The sequence below is a fragment of the Filicampus tigris genome, chromosome 7, assembly GCF_054856515.1.
Source record: "Filicampus tigris isolate MCC_2025a chromosome 7, RoL_Ftig_1.0, whole genome shotgun sequence".
In the NCBI taxonomy this organism is placed as follows: Eukaryota; Metazoa; Chordata; class Actinopteri; order Syngnathiformes; family Syngnathidae; genus Filicampus; species Filicampus tigris.
Genome location: NC_141223.1, coordinates 1701993 through 1722770, shown reverse-complemented (window position 1 = coordinate 1722770; position 20778 = coordinate 1701993). Strand labels below are relative to the sequence as shown.

The following is a 20778-nucleotide window of genomic DNA, read 5'->3' as shown; positions in this document are numbered from 1 at the left end:
AGTGAAGTACAAAATACAACGTTTTTTACGTTGTATTTACCTGACCGCTAAATAACAACCTAGAAATCTGTCTGAGATAAAATAACCAAGGAACCAATTATAAATAAGAGATAGAATGAACTTGACTTAATCAGTATTCTCCTTAATCTCATGTTAGAACTTGATTCCTGTCGTATTTAACGTACGAAAACTAAGACGAGTCGATTGTGAATGAGGCCAGAAATATATGTTCAAAGCAAAAGGAAAGGTGGTTCCACACAAACGAAAATAAAATTATAAACACTTTTCCATAATTTATTAGAGAATGGGCAATTCCGAAATCAATGAACATCATCAGTGATCTTTCACAAAAACAACCATTAGTATCAGAATTTTACAATCATAGCTAATATTTTTCAGGCAAAGTCCACAAGATAGGACTTACGTCCTCAATACTCGTCGTAGCACGATGAAATCAGTTCAAGAAAAGTGGAGTTGAATTCATTTTAAACAGTACTGTCCTGTCTTATGTTGGAAATGAATCATTTTTTCACCTCTTCCCAACCCGATGACGTAATCCAGCAACGCTAAAGATGTTTGAATTTCCTACTGAAAAAAGTGCAACGTCGCCATCTGGTGGTCAAACTAAAAAAACGCTCCACTTCTTGCGATTTGTACTCGACTAATTTGGACTGAGGAACCCAACAACAGGGCGACGTGCCGAGTCGAGATAAAGCGATCACACCGTAACGTCACTTGTATGCCTTTCTGTGTCGTTTCCCTCCCCCCCGGCCCCAAATACATAGCTAAGTGAAGTCACATGGACCATCTTTCTTCTTTCGGGAGTAAGTTCAATTGTTTACCGTGGTTTGCGATCGTTACATTGCACAACAAGCGAGTTAGCTTTGTTATGCTAACATGATCATCGTACGGCTATATACCACTGAAATTGTTTGATTAGACGAAACTATGTTTTTTGCGTAGACTGTGTCGCTAAAACCCAATTTTGCCTTTTATTTTTTTTAGATTTGGTTTATAATTGATAGTTTTTATAATTATGTGGCGGAATTCAAGGCTGCTCGTTAGGTAGCATGAGCATAGCTCGCTAGTTGGTCGGAAATGGCATTAAAAGCCGTTGTATTGTCTTCGGAGAGCTGCAAAAAGTCTGTTATAGCATATAGTCTCGTCATAGTTGGGGGGCATTCACATTTTTTTTTAGAAATCATTTATATACTGTTGATGTGCCATTTTTTAAACGGACAGACAATACAATACAACTTATTGATATAGCGAATTTCATAACAGCTGCATCTGTAACAAAGCACTTAACACGGGCTAGATCATTCGTCGATGTGAAAAAAAATAATTGTGGAAGTGTAAAATAAGTAGACTTAATAACAAAATATTCCATGCTATTGTTTAATGGAATGATTTGGAAGAAATGTAAATATTATTAATTAACCAATTGTTTGATACATTTTTACATTGACATTTTCATTTACGCTTGGAGCTGAAACCTATCCTGACTGTAGATGTAAATTTAAAAAATCATAACTATTTCATTCTTATTTAAAAAAAAAAACTCTGCTCACACATTAGATAATTCAAAACAAACAAAATATTTGCGTTATTGTTTCTCATTTCATTCATTATGATTTATGAATCTATTATTTAATTTTTTTTTTTTTAAATTAAAAAACAGGGCAGCGCTGCATATGTGGGCCCCGGGCAGTAGTTTGGCAACTTTGACCTCCAATCAACATCTCCTGCCAATGATGTGCTCCATGTTCCCCTCAGACGACCCCTTTGATAAGCCACCCTGCAGAGGCTGCTCGTCTTACCTCACCGAGCCGTACATCAAGTGTGCGGAATGTGGACCTTCACCTTTCCTCCTCTGCCTCCAGGTGACACTCTGTCCACTCCAGGTAAAGAATTTCCTCTTGATGCCCAATAATGCCTCAAACGGCCTCTCTCTATTTTTTTTTCCAGTGTTTCACGAGAGGCTTCGAATACAAGAAACATCAGAGTGATCACAAGTATGAAATCATGGTAAATTTGAAGAGGCCGTCATTTGGGATTGCCTCAATCCACACAATACTGAAACGCTGCCTCTTCCACACACTACTAAAACACTCTCGCCACACCGTTATTTTTGCTCTCACACACCCGAAATGATCACACACTAACTACTGAAATACTCTCGCGCATCAGGTCATTTTAGTGACGTATGTAAGCGTGAGAAAAATGTGAGCGTTTATCAGTCGTGTGTATGAGCCAAAGACATAGTTTATGAGGGAACAATTGAAAATGTATATGCAGTTGCTCCTCTCACCAGTTTGTCATGGCAACCTCCACTTTGCTCAGTAGAGGTAAGAACTGCAAATAATCCACCAAATCAGTTTTGAGTGCTGTTGCGTGTCGTTGATCCAGACGTCAGACTTCCCCGTTCTGGAGCCCGGCTGGACGGCGCAGGAGGAGATGGCTCTGCTTGAGGCCGTGATGGATTGTGGCTTTGGCAACTGGTCAGTGAAGTATTTCATTAAGAATTGTTTGGAAAGTTCAACACCACTTTTTTTTCCTTTTTTTTTTTTTTTTTTTTTTTTTTTCTTCTTCTTCAGACCAATGTCAGGAGAGTATTCACTCTTAAAGCGGAAGCCAACCCAAAAATGTTGTTTACAAGAATATGTTCTATGCAGCCCCACTAGTCTAAGCACTTAATTCTGATTAATACTGTGTTTGTGGAACATGAGTTAAGCAGCCAAATGCACCCGTTTTTAGCCATCTCAGGGGGCGGCCATTTTGTCACTTCTGTCGACTGAAAATGACATCACAACTACTCAGGGCTCAGGTAACGACCAATCGCGGCTGACCTGTTTTTGAAGCTGAGCCGCGATTGGTCGTTACCTGAGCGTTACCTGTGATGTCATTTTCAATAAGACAGAAGTGACAAAATGGCCGCCCCCTGATATGGACAAAAACAGGTGGATTTTGCTGCTCATACTAATATCCCACACACGCAAAATTGATCAGAATGCCGTGTTTTGCTAGAGCATATTATTTTGGACTTGACTTGCTTTTAATGGACGTGTGATAGAATACAATTGACGCAGGCAAATGTTGTCACCCGCTAGCTTGTCTGGGCGCGGGCCCCTCCCCGCGCTTGGTTTCCCTTCTTTTGACTGTTGCTGCTGTGCTGACTCGCCAGGCAGGACGTGGCCTACCAGATGCGCAGCAAAAGCAAGGAGGAGTGTGAGAGTCACTACATGAAGAACTTCATCAACAATCCTCTCTTCTCCTCAACGCTGCTCAGCCTGCGCAAGACCAAAGACGCGCGCTTTGCCGACGGCGCCATTCCTTTTAAACGTCAGTCACGCCACACCCGTGCTTTTTTTCCTCTCCTTTTTTTTGGGGGGGGGGGGCTGGTCAAGCTATAGAACGCATTACAATGCTTGTAAACAATCGGCGGCAGGGTACTTCTGGGCGGCAGTATGTTCCTAAATAATAACAATATTTCATTATCCGACAGCGACCGAAGATCCACCTCGGCCCGCGTTTGACTCGGTGCTGTCCAGGGACATGGCGGGATACATGCCGGCCAGAGCTGACTTCATGGAGGTGAGGGAAGAATATGGCCCGACCTGACCCTGAAAGAAGGCCAGTTGGTGGAGTGACTCGCGACGTTAGGAAAATCACTCATCCAAACCTTTCGCTCTGACACGTCAAATAGGAGCGCACACTCCACTCATAATAACAACAATAATAATAATGATGATCTTTGTCTGGCCACGCAGGAGTTTGACAACTACGCCGAATGGGATCTGAAAGACATCGACTTTGTGGACGATGACTCGGACATCCTTCGCGGTGAGTATCGCGCGGCCTGTGATGCTGTGATGCGATCTGTTTTTTTTGTTGTTGTTTTTTTTTTTCAATGTGTGTGCGTGTGTTGCAGCACTCAAGCTAGCCGTGGTGGACATATACCATTCAAGATTAAAGGAGCGACAACGCAGGAAAAAGTAGGTTGGCAGCACTGTGCGATGACGCCACTTTGTCACTAGGTGGCATCCTTGGCATCTGAAGTGTCTTTACTTGGTTTCAACATCCAGGCATGAATGACAAAGTCAAAAAGACAACTGGAGTGATCACAGTAGTTTGCCCGTAAAAGTGCAATATGATTCAGGAAGACCCATCCACACCTTAAAGCAAGAAGTCAACCCAAATATATTTTTTTCAAGAATATGTTCAATGCAGGCCCACTAGTTGAATCAAGGCAATATGATGAATATGAAATATGAGCTCAGCGGCAACATTTTTAGCCGTCTCAGGGGCAGCCATTTTCTCGCCTGCTGTCGACTAAAAATGACATCACAGTCGCTCAGGGCCCAGGTAACGACCAATCGCGGCTAACCTTTTTTTCTGAAGCTGGGCAAAATCTGCGAGCGTGCTTAACCGCGAGTATGCGAGGCTTCACTGAATCAAGAAAAACAAGACTTGGGAATGCTTTAGATGACAAAATCATCATTTGTTCTCAGCTAAAAAACTATGAAAGTGCTGTGAACAACTTGGACGGCCTTTTAACATGGCGTCCGTCATTCACTTCTCACACGTTTTATTCCGCCTACCACAACACATACTTATTATATATACTATATATGTATTTATTGACTACATTTATATACACTTGTTTGAGTGTGAGCTGCCTAAACTTGCCCTACTTGCAACGTTCTCTCCTTTATGTTGGATGTGACAAGCCAAGATTCACCGCCTAATCTTTACCTTCTACTCAAAGGCTGTGCTGATCTCAAATCCAAAGTGATGCAACGGCGCCATCTACAGGCATGTGGTGGTCATTACAGTGGTTTTCAAACCTGAATTTCACAGCCAAGCTGGGAGAGCGCCGCTTCCATGCCTACGCCTTGAAAAACAACGCCAACTTTTCCCAAATATGTCAGTGGAAGTGAACGGCTGCGATATAGCCATTCACGCCACTCAATGGATTACTTTCACAGCCAACAGAATTTTGCAGGATTTCTTTCTTTTTTTTTTTTTTAATTTGATTCATGCCGTCCTCTCGCTTGTTATACGCCTGCTACCTTGCGCAACAGAAACGAGCAAACCAACTCGAGTCAAGGTCAAACATGTCCTTGCTCTGATCCCTTGACTTTATTTGTTTAAGACGTGCTTGAAATGAGACAGAATTCAATTTTTTTTTTTTTTTGTCTGTGTGTGCCTTTCAGGATTATTCGCGATCACGGGCTCATCAACATGCGCAAATTCCAGGGTGAGTCGGCCTCTGACGTGTGCGCACGGTCGCTATGGCTACAAGCTAACAGCTGCGGCGCCAACGAGCCAACGCCTGATGTCGCAGCACGCTCGCGAGGCGCGCCACGCGTGTCCGCCGCCGACACTTGTTGCTGCCGCTGCTCGGCCGAGCTTCCGACTTGTGCGCTTATGATTTATTCATGTCAGACGACCCCCCCCCCACCCTTCCTCCCCCCTCCTTCCCCCAAATCGCATCAGTCTTTATCTCTCGCGGCACTCGAGAGACAAAAGACCCGCTAGCTGTCGAGCCAAACGGTCGTCATGGAGACTGTCCGAGATTGTGTGTGCGCGTGTGTGTTGATACCCGAGCCTGAGAGGCGCACGAGCGCGCGCACACACACACACACACACCTCCTCTGTAACGCCCCCTCAGCAGCTTTCCTCCACTGTGTTCCTCAGCTTTTGAGACAAACAAGCTCCAAGGTGGCCATTGCGCCACACACTACTTGAGGTTTCCGCATGCAACAGCAGGTGCAAACAGATGTGGCAGCTGATGTAACGCGGTTAGAAAAAGTCGACACACCCTTGTTCGAATGCTGGGGTTTTTGTGATCGGGAAAAAAAAAAAACAGACGGCGATCAATAGTTTTTCCAACATGCTGTGACGCATAACCTGTGCAAGGCGGGTGAAAAATAATGACGTCGTTCACAGAGGGGGAGTAAAAATGAACAACTGAGATCATGTTGTTGCACAAGTGTGCACACCCTCTCATCACAGAGGATGTGGCTGGGAATCAAACAGTCACATTGAAACGCGTGCAAAATAGCAGTCGGCGGCGCGCGCGCCACTCCTGTTAAAATGCTTCGAAATAACCCCAACTCAACTTTGGGTGTTCTGGTTGGCTTTTCCTGACTGATCACAATTCACTGGGCGCACCCGGGAGTTGGGTTGCTAGACTGCCAGGACATTTCAAAGTTCCAAACAGGAATAGACAAAACAGAAATACACAAAACTGAAGGTTGTCTCTTCCATATGAAGTTGGGGGAAATATATTTGAGCATTTTCCGGACTAATACAACCAGATTTCGACTTATTTCTATTAGCGCTGCTGCTACCACTACCGGCACTAGTGCAGCGCTCAATGTTAACTTGAAAGAATTTGATGTCACTAGTAGCGTGCAGTTGTCCTGCTAGTAAGGACAAAGTGCAAAAAAGTGCCGTCCGTTTTCTTTCTGGCTGATTATCGTTGCCTTCATTCGTGAGGAGGCGATAACATTTGTGTCTGCGGCGTTTTCTCACTCCGCTCTCTCGCCTTCCTCTCTCGCAGTCCAGGAGCACTGCTACCCGAAGGAGGTTCAGGATCTCTATGACATCATGCGACGATTCGCCAGAGTCACCGGACCTGTGGAACACGACAAATTTATCGAGAGTCACGCGTGTCAGTATCTCGCCTAACGTCGTGTTTTTGTACACCCCAAATCATTTTTATTCGTCCACTTTTCATCAAACTAGGGGTGCAATTAACCATTATTTTAATAATTGATTCATCTGTCGATTATTTTGTCAATTAACTCATTCACTGCCATTGACGGATTTATTTGTCTTTTCACAGTCCAGCTGTTCAATCCCATTTGTATTTTTTTTGCACATTTTTTCAAACGGGGTCAAAGAAGGTCTAAAAATGTCTGTCAGTGAATGAGTTAATCAAGGAATCGGATTTTTAAAAAATATACATATTTCCTTCCCTTAAATCCAAAACAATTTGAAAAACTGACACTGCAGAAAATGCACAAACATAAATTCATTGTGATCTCTAACATGTTGGAAATTTGGCAAAAATGTGCATCATTATTTTCCAAACTAAAAGTAGACACACACACAAAGATAATCAGCCTGCTGTCACGAAGGACTCCCGAAATCTGAGTTTAGTGTTGAGGGGCTGAAATTCTGACAATTTGGCCAATTTGAAATTAAACAAGGCTCTTTGGTTGTGCGTCTGATGCACCCAATTTGGAAAGTTGACAAAAGTTTTCCAAGCATGTTTATCTTGGTGAAAATGAATCCAAAATGCCTTCACTTTACCTTTAAACAAATGGGCTGTATAAAAATGTCCTTTTTTTTTCTTCCCCTAGTGGAGTTTGAGCTGCGGCGGGAGATCCGCAGGCTGCAGGAGTACCGCAAGGCCGGGATCAAGTCTTTCTGCAGTGAGTCCCGGCCCCGACGCAGCAGGGCCCGCCGCTCGTAGCGTCCGGCGCTTAGCGGCCGTGTTTTTGCGTCGCTCAGGTGCCAAAGTGTACGAGCGCGCAAAGCGGACGCGCGAGGACGAGCGGCGCAAGCGCACCATGCTGTGCGACGTGCTGCAGTACATCCAGGACGGGCGAGCGTGCCAGCAGTGGCTCAGCAAGCAGGCCGCCATGTAAGACACACAAAGGGACACATTTGCTATTTTTAGCCGTGTTGATTTTCCCACCCCGGTCCTTTTTCTCTCAATCTACCGTGACTTTGTGTGTGCGTTTATTAATCGTGTCGATTTAATCTCCCGCTTGCAGAGACGCTGGCATCACACCGGCTGTCACGACAATCACGACATCAGGTAGCCGCGAGTTTGAGTTGGCGATGTCGCTCGTGTCGAATGTCGCAAAGAACCGGCGAGAGGAGCGGTGGCCTGGATTTTGTAAAACTTGCGCGGCGACTGCAAGCAAGCGTGTCGAGTTGCGCTGCGCTGCGCAGTTCCACCCCCTCTGCTCTCATTGTGTTGTGTTGTGTCGTGTCTCCATAGCAACGGGTAGAAGGAGCGCGCCTCCCCTCAACCTGACCGGACTGCCTGGTACAGAGAAGCTCAACGAGCGAGAGAAAGAGGTACGGGACAAGGTTAGGGTTGGAATCGGGGCGTCAAGGCCGACAAGGGATACGGTGTCAAGTGAAGGTGCGGTCTTTACGGCAGGGTGACGATTTTAAATAAAGGTTTCAAGCAAGGGTTAAACTTGGATTCGGATTTCGAGACAGATTTGGGTTCTCGAGCCTGGGTTAGGGTTTCGAAAGTGTTGGGTTCCAAATGAGGATTTGAAGCCTCAGACATCGCGATGCAAGGCTCCAAAAAAACGAAGAGAACTTTTGGTAATCGGTGACTTCATTTGAGGAGCAACATTGTCATTTTGAAGAGCAATTTTTTGCAGGTTCATCGCAGAGAACTGAAGCATGGTTTTTATTAAACAAATTCGCTTCACACATTTTATTGTCAATCGGGCAATTTAAAGCACAATTTTAAATGTCAGTTTAGACTTAGTATTTCTGGATGGGTTTTATGTTCTTTTAGCAAAGTTAAATTGATTGAAAAAAAAAAATGTAATTTTGAGAATTATTGTATTGTGTATTTTGTGAAGTTTTCGTAGTGAATGCTTTCATCTAAAATCTTAAATCTGAATATTGGGGGGGGGGGGTAAAATCTGAGTAAGTTATTTTCAAAATGGCTCATCCTGAGATTCAAAGTGTCTTTCGGATTCCAAACCTCCAAGCGGGCGTCATCAGATGTTGTGAACGTTGCTTTTGTCGCCCGCCGCCTTGTTGCTTGTAGTTGTGCCAGGTGGTGCGCTTGGTGCCCGGCGCTTATCTGGAGTACAAGCAGGCCCTGCTGAACGAGTGTCGGCGTCAGGGCGGCCTGCGGCTGGCTCAGGCGCGAGCGCTCATCAAGATCGACGTCAACAAGACGCGCAAGATCTACGACTTCCTCATCAAGGAGGGTTGCATCACCAAGGCCTAGCGCCACGCCCACGCCCAAAAAGCAACCTTGCATTCAATTTGCTTGTTGAAATCACAATTATTGTCCGGTTATATTATTTTTTTTAGAGTCCCCCCCCTCCCCCCCATCCAAGTTACTGCTGTTCCCAACTCCCCCTAGTCCACTTCGGCACGTCTTGTCCTCTCTTTCGCTCGTTCTCTTGCTCTTACCCTTATCACCGTGGCAACCAAGATGGAGTTCCCCCCCAACACACTCGTGCCCCCCCGTGCTTCTCGTCACTGACCATATTTTCCGATCACCATGACAACCATCTTGCCACTGAGAGTGTATGCGTGTGTCAACTGTTGCGTAACTACATTGGCACCTCAAACCTCTTATCTGTAATACTTTCAATTGTATAATTTATTCTTGAAGAAATGTTTTAATATATGAAATGATTAAAAAAAGACTCACTCAAAATGTAAAAAGCATTTTTCTTGTTATTATACAAGCTGAATGAAAGTTAAGAGTCGTACCGGTTGCATTTTGCATCATGACCAACGAAGCATTCCGGAGCGTTGAACGTCTGGCATGATTTGCGCTTGGCGGAGGTAAAAGTGGCGAGTTGTAAAAGCAGAATGTGTCGGATGCGATTGGGCGTGCCGAACGTTGCGTCCGTGGCGCGCGAGTGCCCAAGCGGCACTCCTCGTGGGCTCCGTGTTGTGTCGGGGCTCTCGAGGCACCGCTGCCGGAGAGTGTGAGCGGTCACGTGACTGTTGTCAGGAGCGCCAAGGCCAACTAATGTCAAACTGCCGTGACTGTGGCAGCAGGTGCTAGTCGTCGTGGCGACGGGCGCCCGCAATGGGTCGGACTCGTGACATTTCACCGCAACTCAACGTAGCTCTTGGTGTCACCCTCATATTTTTGAAATCAAGCCTAGTTTTACTTTATTTGAATATGCAGCGGTTAACGTCTTTTTACACTTGTATGATCTTCATTTTTTTTGTGTTTTTTTTTTTTTTTTTTACTTTCAAAATTATTTAATAAACAATTTACCCAACAAATTGGAAAAAGTATATGTATTGTCTTTTTTAATTACATGTATGTCATTTCTGAAATATTTTTAAACTCATGATTTTAAAATACGGTATTTAATATATTTTTATTTGAATTTAATGTTAACTATAAACTATTGTTAAGGTTTCAAAGTAGGGTTTAAAACTAGGTTTTGGGTTTCAAAGTAGGGTTTCAAACTAGGGTTAGGGTTTCCAAGTAGGGTTTCAAACTAGGGTTAGGGTTTCCAAGTAGGGTTTCAAACTAGGGTTAGGGTTTCAAACTAGGGTCAGGGTTTCAAAGTAGGGTTTCAAACTAGGGTTAGGGTTTCAAACTAGGGTTAGGGTTTTAAATTAGGGTTTCAAACTAGGGTTAGGGTTTCAAAGTAGGGTTTCAAACTAGGGTTAGGGTTTCCAACTAGGGTTAGGGTTTCAAAGTAGGGTTTCAAACTAGGGTTAGGGTTTCAAACTAGGGTTAGGGTTTTAAATTAGGGTTTCAAACTAGGGTTAGGGTTTCAAAGTAGGGTTTCAAACTAGGGTTAGGGTTTCCAACTAGGGTTAGGGTTTCAAAGTAGGGTTTCAAACTAGGGTTAGGGTTTTAAAGTAGGGTTTCAAACTAGGGTTAGGGTTTTAAAGTAGGGTTTCAAACTAGGGTTAGGGTTTCAGTTGGGTTTCAAACTAGGGTTAGGGTTTCAAAGTAGGGTTTCAAACTAGGGTTAGGGTTTCAAACTAGGGTTAGGGTTTCAAAGTAGGGTTTCAAACTAGGGTTAGGGTTTCAAACTAGGGTTAGGGTTTCAAATTAGGGTTTCAAACTAGGGTTAGGGTTTCAAATTAGGGTTAGGGTTTCAAATTAGGGTTTAAAACTAGGGTTAGGGTTTCAGTCGGGTTTCAAACTAGGGTTAGGGTTTCCAACTAGGGTTAGGGTTTCAAAGTAGGGTTTCAAACTAGGGTTAGGGTTTCAGTCGGGTTTCAAACTAGGGTTAGGGTTTCAAAGTAGGGTTTCAAACTAGGGTTAGGGTTTCCAACTAGGGTTAGGGTTTCAAAGTAGGGTTTCAAACTAGGGTTAGGGTTTTAAAGTAGGGTTTCAAACTAGGGTTAGGGTTTCAGTTGGGTTTCAAACTAGGGTTAGGGTTTCCAAGTAGGGTTTCAAACTAGGGTTAGGGTTTCAAACTAGGGTCAGGGTTTCAAAGTAGGGTTTCAAACTAGGGTTAGGGTTTCAAACTAGGGTTAGGGTTTTAAATTAGGGTTTCAAACTAGGGTTAGGGTTTCAAAGTAGGGTTTCAAACTAGGGTTAGGGTTTCCAACTAGGGTTAGGGTTTCAAAGTAGGGTTTCAAACTAGGGTTAGGGTTTCAAACTAGGGTTAGGGTTTTAAATTAGGGTTTCAAACTAGGGTTAGGGTTTCAAAGTAGGGTTTCAAACTAGGGTTAGGGTTTCCAACTAGGGTTAGGGTTTCAAAGTAGGGTTTCAAACTAGGGTTAGGGTTTTAAAGTAGGGTTTCAAACTAGGGTTAGGGTTTTAAAGTAGGGTTTCAAACTAGGGTTAGGGTTTCAGTTGGGTTTCAAACTAGGGTTAGGGTTTCAAAGTAGGGTTTCAAACTAGGGTTAGGGTTTCAAACTAGGGTTAGGGTTTCAAAGTAGGGTTTCAAACTAGGGTTAGGGTTTCAAACTAGGGTTAGGGTTTCAAATTAGGGTTTCAAACTAGGGTTAGGGTTTCAAATTAGGGTTAGGGTTTCAAATTAGGGTTTAAAACTAGGGTTAGGGTTTCAGTCGGGTTTCAAACTAGGGTTAGGGTTTCCAACTAGGGTTAGGGTTTCAAAGTAGGGTTTCAAACTAGGGTTAGGGTTTCAGTCGGGTTTCAAACTAGGGTTAGGGTTTCAAAGTAGGGTTTCAAACTAGGGTTAGGGTTTCCAACTAGGGTTAGGGTTTCAAAGTAGGGTTTCAAACTAGGGTTAGGGTTTTAAAGTAGGGTTTCAAACTAGGGTTAGGGTTTCAGTTGGGTTTCAAACTAGGGTTAGGGTTTCAAAGTAGGGTTACAAACTAGGGTTAGGGTTTCAAACTAGGGTTAGGGTTTCAAAGTAGGGTTTCAAACAAGGGTTAGGGTTTCCAACTAGGGTTTCAAACTAGGGTTAGGGTTTCAAACTAGGGTTAGGGTTTCAAATTAGGGTTTCAAACTAGGGTTAGGGTTTCAAATTAGGGTTAGGGTTTCAAATTAGGGTTTAAAACTAGGGTTAGGGTTTCAGTCGGGTTTCAAACTAGGGTTAGGGTTTCCAACTAGGGTTAGGGTTTCAAAGTAGGGTTTCAAACTAGGGTTAGGGTTTCCAAGTAGGGTTTCAAACTAGGGTTAGGGTTTCAAACTAGGGTCAGGGTTTCAAAGTAGGGTTTCAAACTAGGGTTAGGGTTTCAAACTAGGGTTAGGGTTTTAAATTAGGGTTTCAAACTAGGGTTAGGGTTTCAAAGTAGGGTTTCAAACTAGGGTTAGGGTTTCCAACTAGGGTTAGGGTTTCAAAGTAGGGTTTCAAACTAGGGTTAGGGTTTCAAACTAGGGTTAGGGTTTTAAATTAGGGTTTCAAACTAGGGTTAGGGTTTCAAAGTAGGGTTTCAAACTAGGGTTAGGGTTTCCAACTAGGGTTAGGGTTTCAAAGTAGGGTTTCAAACTAGGGTTAGGGTTTTAAAGTAGGGTTTCAAACTAGGGTTAGGGTTTTAAAGTAGGGTTTCAAACTAGGGTTAGGGTTTCAGTTGGGTTTCAAACTAGGGTTAGGGTTTCAAAGTAGGGTTTCAAACTAGGGTTAGGGTTTCAAACTAGGGTTAGGGTTTCAAAGTAGGGTTTCAAACTAGGGTTAGGGTTTCAAACTAGGGTTAGGGTTTCAAATTAGGGTTTCAAACTAGGGTTAGGGTTTCAAATTAGGGTTAGGGTTTCAAATTAGGGTTTAAAACTAGGGTTAGGGTTTCAGTCGGGTTTCAAACTAGGGTTAGGGTTTCCAACTAGGGTTAGGGTTTCAAAGTAGGGTTTCAAACTAGGGTTAGGGTTTCAAAGTAGGGTTTCAAACTAGGGTTAGGGTTTCAAACTAGGGTTAGGGTTTCAAATTAGGGTTTCAAACTAGGGTTAGGGTTTCAAATTAGGGTTAGGGTTTCAAATTAGGGTTTAAAACTAGGGTTAGGGTTTCAGTCGGGTTTCAAACTAGGGTTAGGGTTTCCAACTAGGGTTAGGGTTTCAAAGTAGGGTTTCAAACTAGGGTTAGGGTTTCAGTCGGGTTTCAAACTAGGGTTAGGGTTTCAAAGTAGGGTTTCAAACTAGGGTTAGGGTTTCCAACTAGGGTTAGGGTTTCAAAGTAGGGTTTCAAACTAGGGTTAGGGTTTTAAAGTAGGGTTTCAAACTAGGGTTAGGGTTTCAGTTGGGTTTCAAACTAGGGTTAGGGTTTCCAAGTAGGGTTTCAAACTAGGGTTAGGGTTTCAAACTAGGGTCAGGGTTTCAAAGTAGGGTTTCAAACTAGGGTTAGGGTTTCAAACTAGGGTTAGGGTTTTAAATTAGGGTTTCAAACTAGGGTTAGGGTTTCAAAGTAGGGTTTCAAACTAGGGTTAGGGTTTCCAACTAGGGTTAGGGTTTCAAAGTAGGGTTTCAAACTAGGGTTAGGGTTTCAAACTAGGGTTAGGGTTTTAAATTAGGGTTTCAAACTAGGGTTAGGGTTTCAAAGTAGGGTTTCAAACTAGGGTTAGGGTTTCCAACTAGGGTTAGGGTTTCAAAGTAGGGTTTCAAACTAGGGTTAGGGTTTTAAAGTAGGGTTTCAAACTAGGGTTAGGGTTTTAAAGTAGGGTTTCAAACTAGGGTTAGGGTTTCAGTTGGGTTTCAAACTAGGGTTAGGGTTTCAAAGTAGGGTTTCAAACTAGGGTTAGGGTTTCAAACTAGGGTTAGGGTTTCAAAGTAGGGTTTCAAACTAGGGTTAGGGTTTCAAACTAGGGTTAGGGTTTCAAATTAGGGTTTCAAACTAGGGTTAGGGTTTCAAATTAGGGTTAGGGTTTCAAATTAGGGTTTAAAACTAGGGTTAGGGTTTCAGTCGGGTTTCAAACTAGGGTTAGGGTTTCCAACTAGGGTTAGGGTTTCAAAGTAGGGTTTCAAACTAGGGTTAGGGTTTCAGTCGGGTTTCAAACTAGGGTTAGGGTTTCAAAGTAGGGTTTCAAACTAGGGTTAGGGTTTCCAACTAGGGTTAGGGTTTCAAAGTAGGGTTTCAAACTAGGGTTAGGGTTTTAAAGTAGGGTTTCAAACTAGGGTTAGGGTTTCAGTTGGGTTTCAAACTAGGGTTAGGGTTTCAAAGTAGGGTTACAAACTAGGGTTAGGGTTTCAAACTAGGGTTAGGGTTTCAAAGTAGGGTTTCAAACAAGGGTTAGGGTTTCCAACTAGGGTTTCAAACTAGGGTTAGGGTTTCAAACTAGGGTTAGGGTTTCAAATTAGGGTTTCAAACTAGGGTTAGGGTTTCAAATTAGGGTTAGGGTTTCAAATTAGGGTTTAAAACTAGGGTTAGGGTTTCAGTCGGGTTTCAAACTAGGGTTAGGGTTTCCAACTAGGGTTAGGGTTTCAAAGTAGGGTTTCAAACTAGGGTTAGGGTTTTAAAGTAGGGTTTCAAACTAGGGTTAGGGTTTCAAAGTAGGGTTTCAAACTAGGGTTAGATTTTCAAACTAGGGTTAGGGTTTCAAAGTAGGGTTAGGGTTTCAAACTAGGGTTAGGGTTTCAAAGTAGGGTTTCAAACTAGGGTTAGGGTTTCAAAGTAGGGTTTCAAACTAGGGTTAGATTTTCAAACTAGGGTTAGGGTTTCAAAGTAGGGTTTCAAACTAGGGTTAGGGTTTCAAAGTAGGGTTTCAAACTAGGGTTTGGGTTTCCAACTAGGGTTAGGGTTTCCAACTTGGGTTTCAAACCAGGTTTATGGTTTCCAACTATGGTTTCAAACTAAGGTTAGGGTTTCCAGTCAGAGTTTTAAACTACAATTACTGTTTGAATTGAGGGTTTTAACCTCGCGTTAGGGTTTTAATTACAGGCAAAATATTTGTTTTCATGCACTAGGCCAACTTTTAAATATTTGTACACAAAACGTGTGCGTATACTGTACTTGCACGCTTCAGCCGTAGGAATTGACAAAGTACAAATACTTTTTTAAAAACAGTATTTCATTGGGATTTCCTTATATCAAGGTTTTACTTGCGTACGTTAGTATTATTTTGTGTGGACTTTTATAGTGCAAGTTGTCTAGGTTTTAGGTTTTGTTTTTGTTGACCACTTCTATTCATAATAGCGAGTCTAGGACAAGAGTAGTCCAACTGAATTCAAATTGTTGTAGTCCTGAGCGTGTCCTCTTCGTCTCGCTGTTGTTCTCTTTCACACGGTAAAAGGGGAGGAGCAAAGCAAGAAGGCGGACGGATCGCATTTGCGTGGACTTTGTCGTCACGGTGGGGTGTCGCGTACCTCGCGTGGACCTCCCCCTCTTGCCGCCACCCCTTCCGTCCCCCTCCCAGCGCCCCCTCGGCGTGATTTCGTGGACTGAGTGGACGCCGGGTGCCGAGCACGGTGCGTTGATGCGGGCGTTGTGTTGAAGAACAAACCGTCATCGTCACTATCACCATCATCATCTTCATCTTCCTTCACAGGGGTGAGTGGCGACTTTCCATCTATGCGCCAACACTTCTTATTTAAAAACAACATGTTTTGTCAGTGTGCTGCTGCATGTGTGGATGTCTGGGAAAAATTCACAGATTATTATTTTTTTTAATCCTACTAGTGGATCTTAAGAGGTGTTTGGACCATTTTCTGCAAATGACAATATTTGCGTTTATAATTTGGGAGTTGTCTGGACTTTATAGAATCAAACAAAATTAATAGCAAATAAATAGAAAAATCGGAGAAAGTGCTAATTTTGCAGTGGTCTCTATTTTTTGTTTGTTTGTTCTTTTTCATTCTATTAGTTTTTATTATTATTATTATTATTATTATTGTTATATAATCATTCGAAATTCCCACTAAAGCAGCATAAGAAAATTGAGTTGGTTAATCTGCTTCAAATTGGTAAATTTATGTGCATTATTTATATCCCCTATTTTCATGAATTACTTACACTTAAAAATGGTTTCATTTTTTTTTTTAAATAAAAACAATTTTCCCAAAATAACAAACTATCGGGTGCATTGTATTTTGAACGATCATTTTCCAAAATAGAACTCACATTTTTTTTTTTTACCTCCGAAAAACCTTCTCACCGTTGTGGAATCAAAAGTGAATGAATGAACCAGGAAGTGGCCCGCTACCATGCACCATTCAGCCTTGGGGGAGGTCTGCGCTCCACTCAGTTCCACTGTAGTTGTTCTCCTGCACACTCCCGTGTCAATCAAGCCGAGGTATTCCCAACGTCATTCCTGATCTCGCAGGGAGTGCTTTTCTCGCTTTGCCTTTCCATCTCATTGCTGGCTCGAGTTTCCCAGTTTGCACGACTTGTAGAACCAGAGCCCTACAGAATGTTTACACGCAAACAAGCGCACGCACACGCACGCTTGGCAGTGCTTGAACACGTGTTCAGATGATTACAGAGGAGCCAGCATGTGAATCAACATGTACATAGCGCTCTGTAGGTTGCCACGGCAACATCGGCAACGTTCTGTCTCGGTGCGCTTTTCATGTAGAGAGCAGCAACTGCTCATGATTCCAAGAAGCACATGTCGAAGAGCCAGGGAAGAAAATGTGCCTGTTTTGTAGTGATGGGAAAATGAGGCGTCGTGTAACAATTTCCGAGTTGAAATCCCTTTCATTTAAACCAACAGTGCCATCTTGAGGAGTCAAAAATGACAACAACTAATTCATGAAGAAAATTTGAAGCTTCATTTTACCATCACTATTGTTTTGGTAATTTTGCCACTTTTCAAGTGCTTCTTTTAAGAGGTTTCCTTCCATTTCCAGTTGATTTTAAGCCTAAAACAAGGAGAGTTACACATTTTGTACTATACCGCCCCCTAATGGAGCACAACGTCAACGGTCATCAAAGCATGAAATCAGGATGCACGAGCTGCGTAATTCTATACGTTCCATTTGAAGACCCTGTCAAGTTGAATTCAGGGATTTGTTTCTAAATACATTCAACATGTTTGAAGTTTGAAACCATGTGACGCTTCATTGTGATCTTGCGTCACCATTTCAGTTTCCCAGCTTTTTGGGGCGTGGCCAAAACAATGACCAGTGACGCACTTTGGAGTCACCTTAAACTCAATCAATCCCAAAGACATATTGACTGTAGATGTCTTTTCGCAGTCCAGCCATTCAATCCCAGAAATGTATTCATGTTTTTTTTTCAAAAAGGGTAAAAGAGGGCCTAGAAATGTCCGGTACTGAGCGAGTTAATTTGCATCGGCGGTTCTCCGGCCACCCTTTTCTCACACTTGAAAATGCACCATCCCTTCGGGAGTCTGCTGGTGCGGCTGCTTTCGAGCGCCTCATTGTTGTTCACAAGTGTGTGCAGGATGTGGAATTTAGAAAAATGAAAACTCAAAAGGTTGAAAGCCGGTGTGTGCAACAGGGCTTTGGGTTGGCGTGGACACTTTTCGAGTGCCTCGTTGTCGCACCGTGGAAATTAGCCCCCAAAATTGGTCTTTTTTATGGGGCTGTAACAGCTTGATAAAATGTCTATTCGTTTTAACGGGGAAAGTCGATTTAAGGGTTCACGGGACTTTTAGGAAAACAGCTGTTTCATCGAATCTCACTCAGTAGTGACTGATGTGCTTTTGTTGTCTTCTAGGAGTCTTTCCCGTCTACTATGACTTTGTGCTCCTGAGGATTCTCCTGTTCTTGGTCTCTTGTCTTCTCCGTCCATGGGTTCCCGCAGCCAAGGCTTCTTCCCGCCCCAGCAGCACAACCCCCACCAGCATCCTCATCATCCTCATCCTCACCACCATCGGAGCTCCTCCTTGGCGCCGCTGCCGTCGGCGCCCCGGCTGCTGCCCGAGGGCGGCATGGCCCAGATCACGCCGGGCCTGTTCCTGAGCCGCGGCAACGTGGCGTCCAACCGCGGCCTGCTCCTGTCCAAGGGCATCACGTGCGTGGTCAACGCCACGCTGGAGCTGCCCAACTTCAACTGGCCGCACGTGGAGTACGTGAAGGTGCCGCTGGCCGACGCGCCGCACTCGCCCATCTCGCTCTACTTCGACGGCGTGGCCGACAAGATCCACAGCGTGGGCCGCAAGCGGGGCGCCGTCCTGGTGCACTGCGCGGCCGGCGTCAGCCGCTCCGCCTCGCTGTGCCTGGCCTACCTCATGAAGTACCACCGCGTGTCGCTGGCCGACGCCCACGCCTGGGTCAAGGCCCGCCGCCCCGTCATCCGGCCCAACGGCGGATTCTGGCGCCAGCTCATCGAGTACGAGCGCAAGCTCTTCGGAAGGAACTCGGTCAAGATGGTGCAGACGCCCTACGGGGCCATCCCCGATGTCTACCAGAGGGACCGCCGCAGTCTGGCGCCCTACTGGGGCCTGTGAACCCCCCCCAACCCTCAATGAACTCTGAAGACAGAGAGAAGGACCAGGACACCGGTTCGGTCCGTCTCCTGGTGTTGACTGTGCTTGTCATGATGTCGCGTGTAGAGTAGCTTTTTTTGGGAGAGCGTTGTAGGGTGAATCCCGTACCCCCCAACCCCCCCCCCCAGGTGGATTTGTCCCGTGTGCCTTGATTTACGCGTGACCACGTTCGGACATCAAAACATACCCAACCTCTCAAATCAACTTTTCCAATTGAAAAGAATACATTGGGAAAAAATGTCACCTTCGGGGTCACATGCGAGTCGAGTCGAGGCATATTAAATCGGCTTTCCCCATTGAAATGAATTGAAATGTCATCAATCTGTTCCGGCCAGCCCCGAAAACTACCGCAATCGTTTTCAAGAAAGAAAAGTAGCACTGGATTGTAAAATAGGAATAGAAAAACATGATCGTACTGCGTGTGTGGTAGCATTTTAGAACTGTACAATGTTTACTTTACGGTTTGAAATAGAAAAATATTTATCGTAAAGCTTTTGAGGATTGCTCATGGAGGGCTCGGTCCCTAACCTGTGTGAATATCAGGGCTTCGCTCTACACAAACTAACTAAATATTAGAGCTGTAACGATTTAAACTACTTGAAATATGCATAGATTAAAAAAATACAATCGATCAATCGAATAATCGATTCGAGTCGCACTGAGCGCTTATGAACTCGGACAACTCAGCATTTACAAGCCCTAAACAACAGCAACAACTGACAAAAGATATCTTAGGTCACTAGAATAAGTGCTAAAAAAAATGAGGTTTCTCCTAATCTTTACATTTTTTTTCCATTCCAGATGCTCAGCACATTTGGAATGTGTCGATCAAACGATGCGCTTGCGCCAAACATTGCGTCTTGCGTTTATGGATGGATGCAGCGCCACACTAGCGCACACAGACAAGCAGGGTAGCGAGTTTTAAAAAAAATATAATCGAATTAGAAATCGGGAACTGAAAATCGAATCGGGCTTGAGTGAATCATGAATCCCTACTAAAAAGAAAAAGTTGCATTTGGGTGTACCGATGAGCTGTTTCCACCAAGCATGACAATTTGTCACACTATTTCTTTTACATTTCCAAATTTAAGTTTTATTGGAGCATTTTTCCCACTTTGGCATTCTTTCAATTTGGTAGCTACAGCAAAAGCTACACACTGCAGTCTAACCCTAAACTTGGCCTAAAGCCGAACCCTCAACTCTAAAAATTGAAGCTGAGCCACAAAATAATCTGTTAAAGGGTTCCTTGTGATGTCAATTTTCTGAACGAGTTCCTGTGTAAATGGTGTCCAACAGGAACAATAACTCCACACTTGCCATTCACTGGAATTCTCCCGCCTCCCTCTTTGTAAATGCTCAATTACAACTGCTGTGAACTGTAAGTAAACGTTTGTGGAAACTTGATTAGATTCAATTAAAAGTCAAAATAGATGAATTCTACTTTTTAAAAGGATGAACAAAACTTGATTAGATTCAATTAAAAGTCAAAATAGATGAATTCTACTTTTTAAAAGGATGAACAATCTGTAACAAAAAAAAAAAAAAAAAAAGAAAGGATGTAGAGGAAGTTCTTGTGCAGCACAGGACTGCTGATTCACACGCACACGTTATTGTCGTGCTCTGTGGTGCTGCGGTGTTAAAAGTGGATTCAGAACAAATGACGAAATGTTTGTCTTTTGGTGAGGCAAACTACAAAGCACATAAATGATATGACAACGTTGATGAACCAAGAAAAAGATTTTTATGGCTTGCCTTCCTTCATCTTGAAAAAGCCCCTGAAGAGCCGGTGCCAATGTTTGTCTTTGAACTTGTAAAAAGAAAGAAATAAAGACACGTCCACGCAACACGAGTGCTGTTGACGTTCCCGTTCGGCTTTTTGTGTGCTAGGCGAGATTGCATCGGGGAGACACGGGCGCACCGCGCCTTTGGATTAACGCGGCAGCCCGTGTCACTAAACACGGAGCCGCCTGGGGAACAAACACAAATTGTTTACACAAATGTCCAATTGTTTCACTTGGAAGAGAGCGTGCGGCCACGTGCTGCGTCACCCGGGACGCAAGACAAAGACATGATTTTCTGATCACCGGCCCCAATTCTTTTTCTCTTTTGGGGGTGGAGCCCTCACATTAAACGGAGTCTGCCTTGACGCTAACCCGAATCCTAATCCACGTTCCCAATATAATATTGTCCTACGTGTTCGGTAGATTTTATTTTTCAAAGAAACTAAGG

The 20778-nt window shown here is 43.7% G+C and overlaps 2 protein-coding genes across 5 annotated transcripts; both read left to right on the top strand.

Annotated features, from left to right (window-relative positions):
- Positions 1-669: 669 nt before the first annotated feature.
- Positions 670-10010, top strand: tada2a (transcriptional adaptor 2A). 3 transcript variants are annotated; one of them, XM_086035288.1, is made up of 15 exons: positions 671-824; positions 1777-1883; positions 1969-2028; positions 2410-2501; positions 3185-3342; positions 3506-3594; positions 3771-3843; positions 3932-3995; positions 5217-5260; positions 6569-6679; positions 7374-7445; positions 7525-7657; positions 7791-7834; positions 8021-8100; positions 8816-10010. In XM_086035288.1, the coding sequence occupies exons 1-15, from the start codon at positions 800-802 to the stop codon at positions 8999-9001; spliced, it is 1338 nt and encodes a 445-aa protein (XP_085891414.1). In that variant the 5' UTR covers positions 671-799; the 3' UTR covers positions 9002-10010. The 3 variants fall into 3 exon arrangements, with proteins under 3 accessions (XP_085891413.1, XP_085891414.1, XP_085891412.1); XM_086035287.1 differs by having other exon boundaries at positions 670-824; positions 7791-8100; XM_086035286.1 differs by having other exon boundaries at positions 1682-1883; positions 7791-8100.
- A 5473-nt stretch (positions 10011-15483) lies between these two features.
- Positions 15484-20398, top strand: dusp14 (dual specificity phosphatase 14). Of its 2 annotated transcripts, XM_086036897.1 has the most exons (3): positions 15484-15647; positions 16269-16389; positions 17778-20398. In XM_086036897.1, exon 3 carries the CDS (start codon positions 17851-17853, stop codon positions 18508-18510), a length of 660 nt encoding a protein of 219 aa, XP_085893023.1. In that variant the 5' UTR covers positions 15484-15647; positions 16269-16389; positions 17778-17850; the 3' UTR covers positions 18511-20398. The 2 variants fall into 2 exon arrangements, with proteins under 2 accessions (XP_085893023.1, XP_085893022.1); XM_086036896.1 differs by lacking the exon at positions 16269-16389 and having other exon boundaries at positions 15487-15647.
- The last annotated feature ends 380 nt before the right edge of the window (positions 20399-20778 follow it).

Excerpts from the sequence above, each read along its gene's own strand:
- tada2a (XM_086035286.1), top strand. The coding sequence starts at position 1,695 with ATGTGGGCCCCGGGCAGTAGTTTGGCAACTTTGACCTCCAATCAACAT. Across the intron at positions 3,996-5,216 it reads GAGCGACAACGCAGGAAAAA|GATTATTCGCGATCACGGGC; the intron begins GTAGGTTGGCAG and ends TGTGCCTTTCAG. Across the intron at positions 8,101-8,815 it reads TCAACGAGCGAGAGAAAGAG|TTGTGCCAGGTGGTGCGCTT; the intron begins GTACGGGACAAG and ends TGTTGCTTGTAG.
- dusp14 (XM_086036897.1), top strand. The coding sequence starts at position 17,851 with ATGGGTTCCCGCAGCCAAGGCTTCTTCCCGCCCCAGCAGCACAACCCC.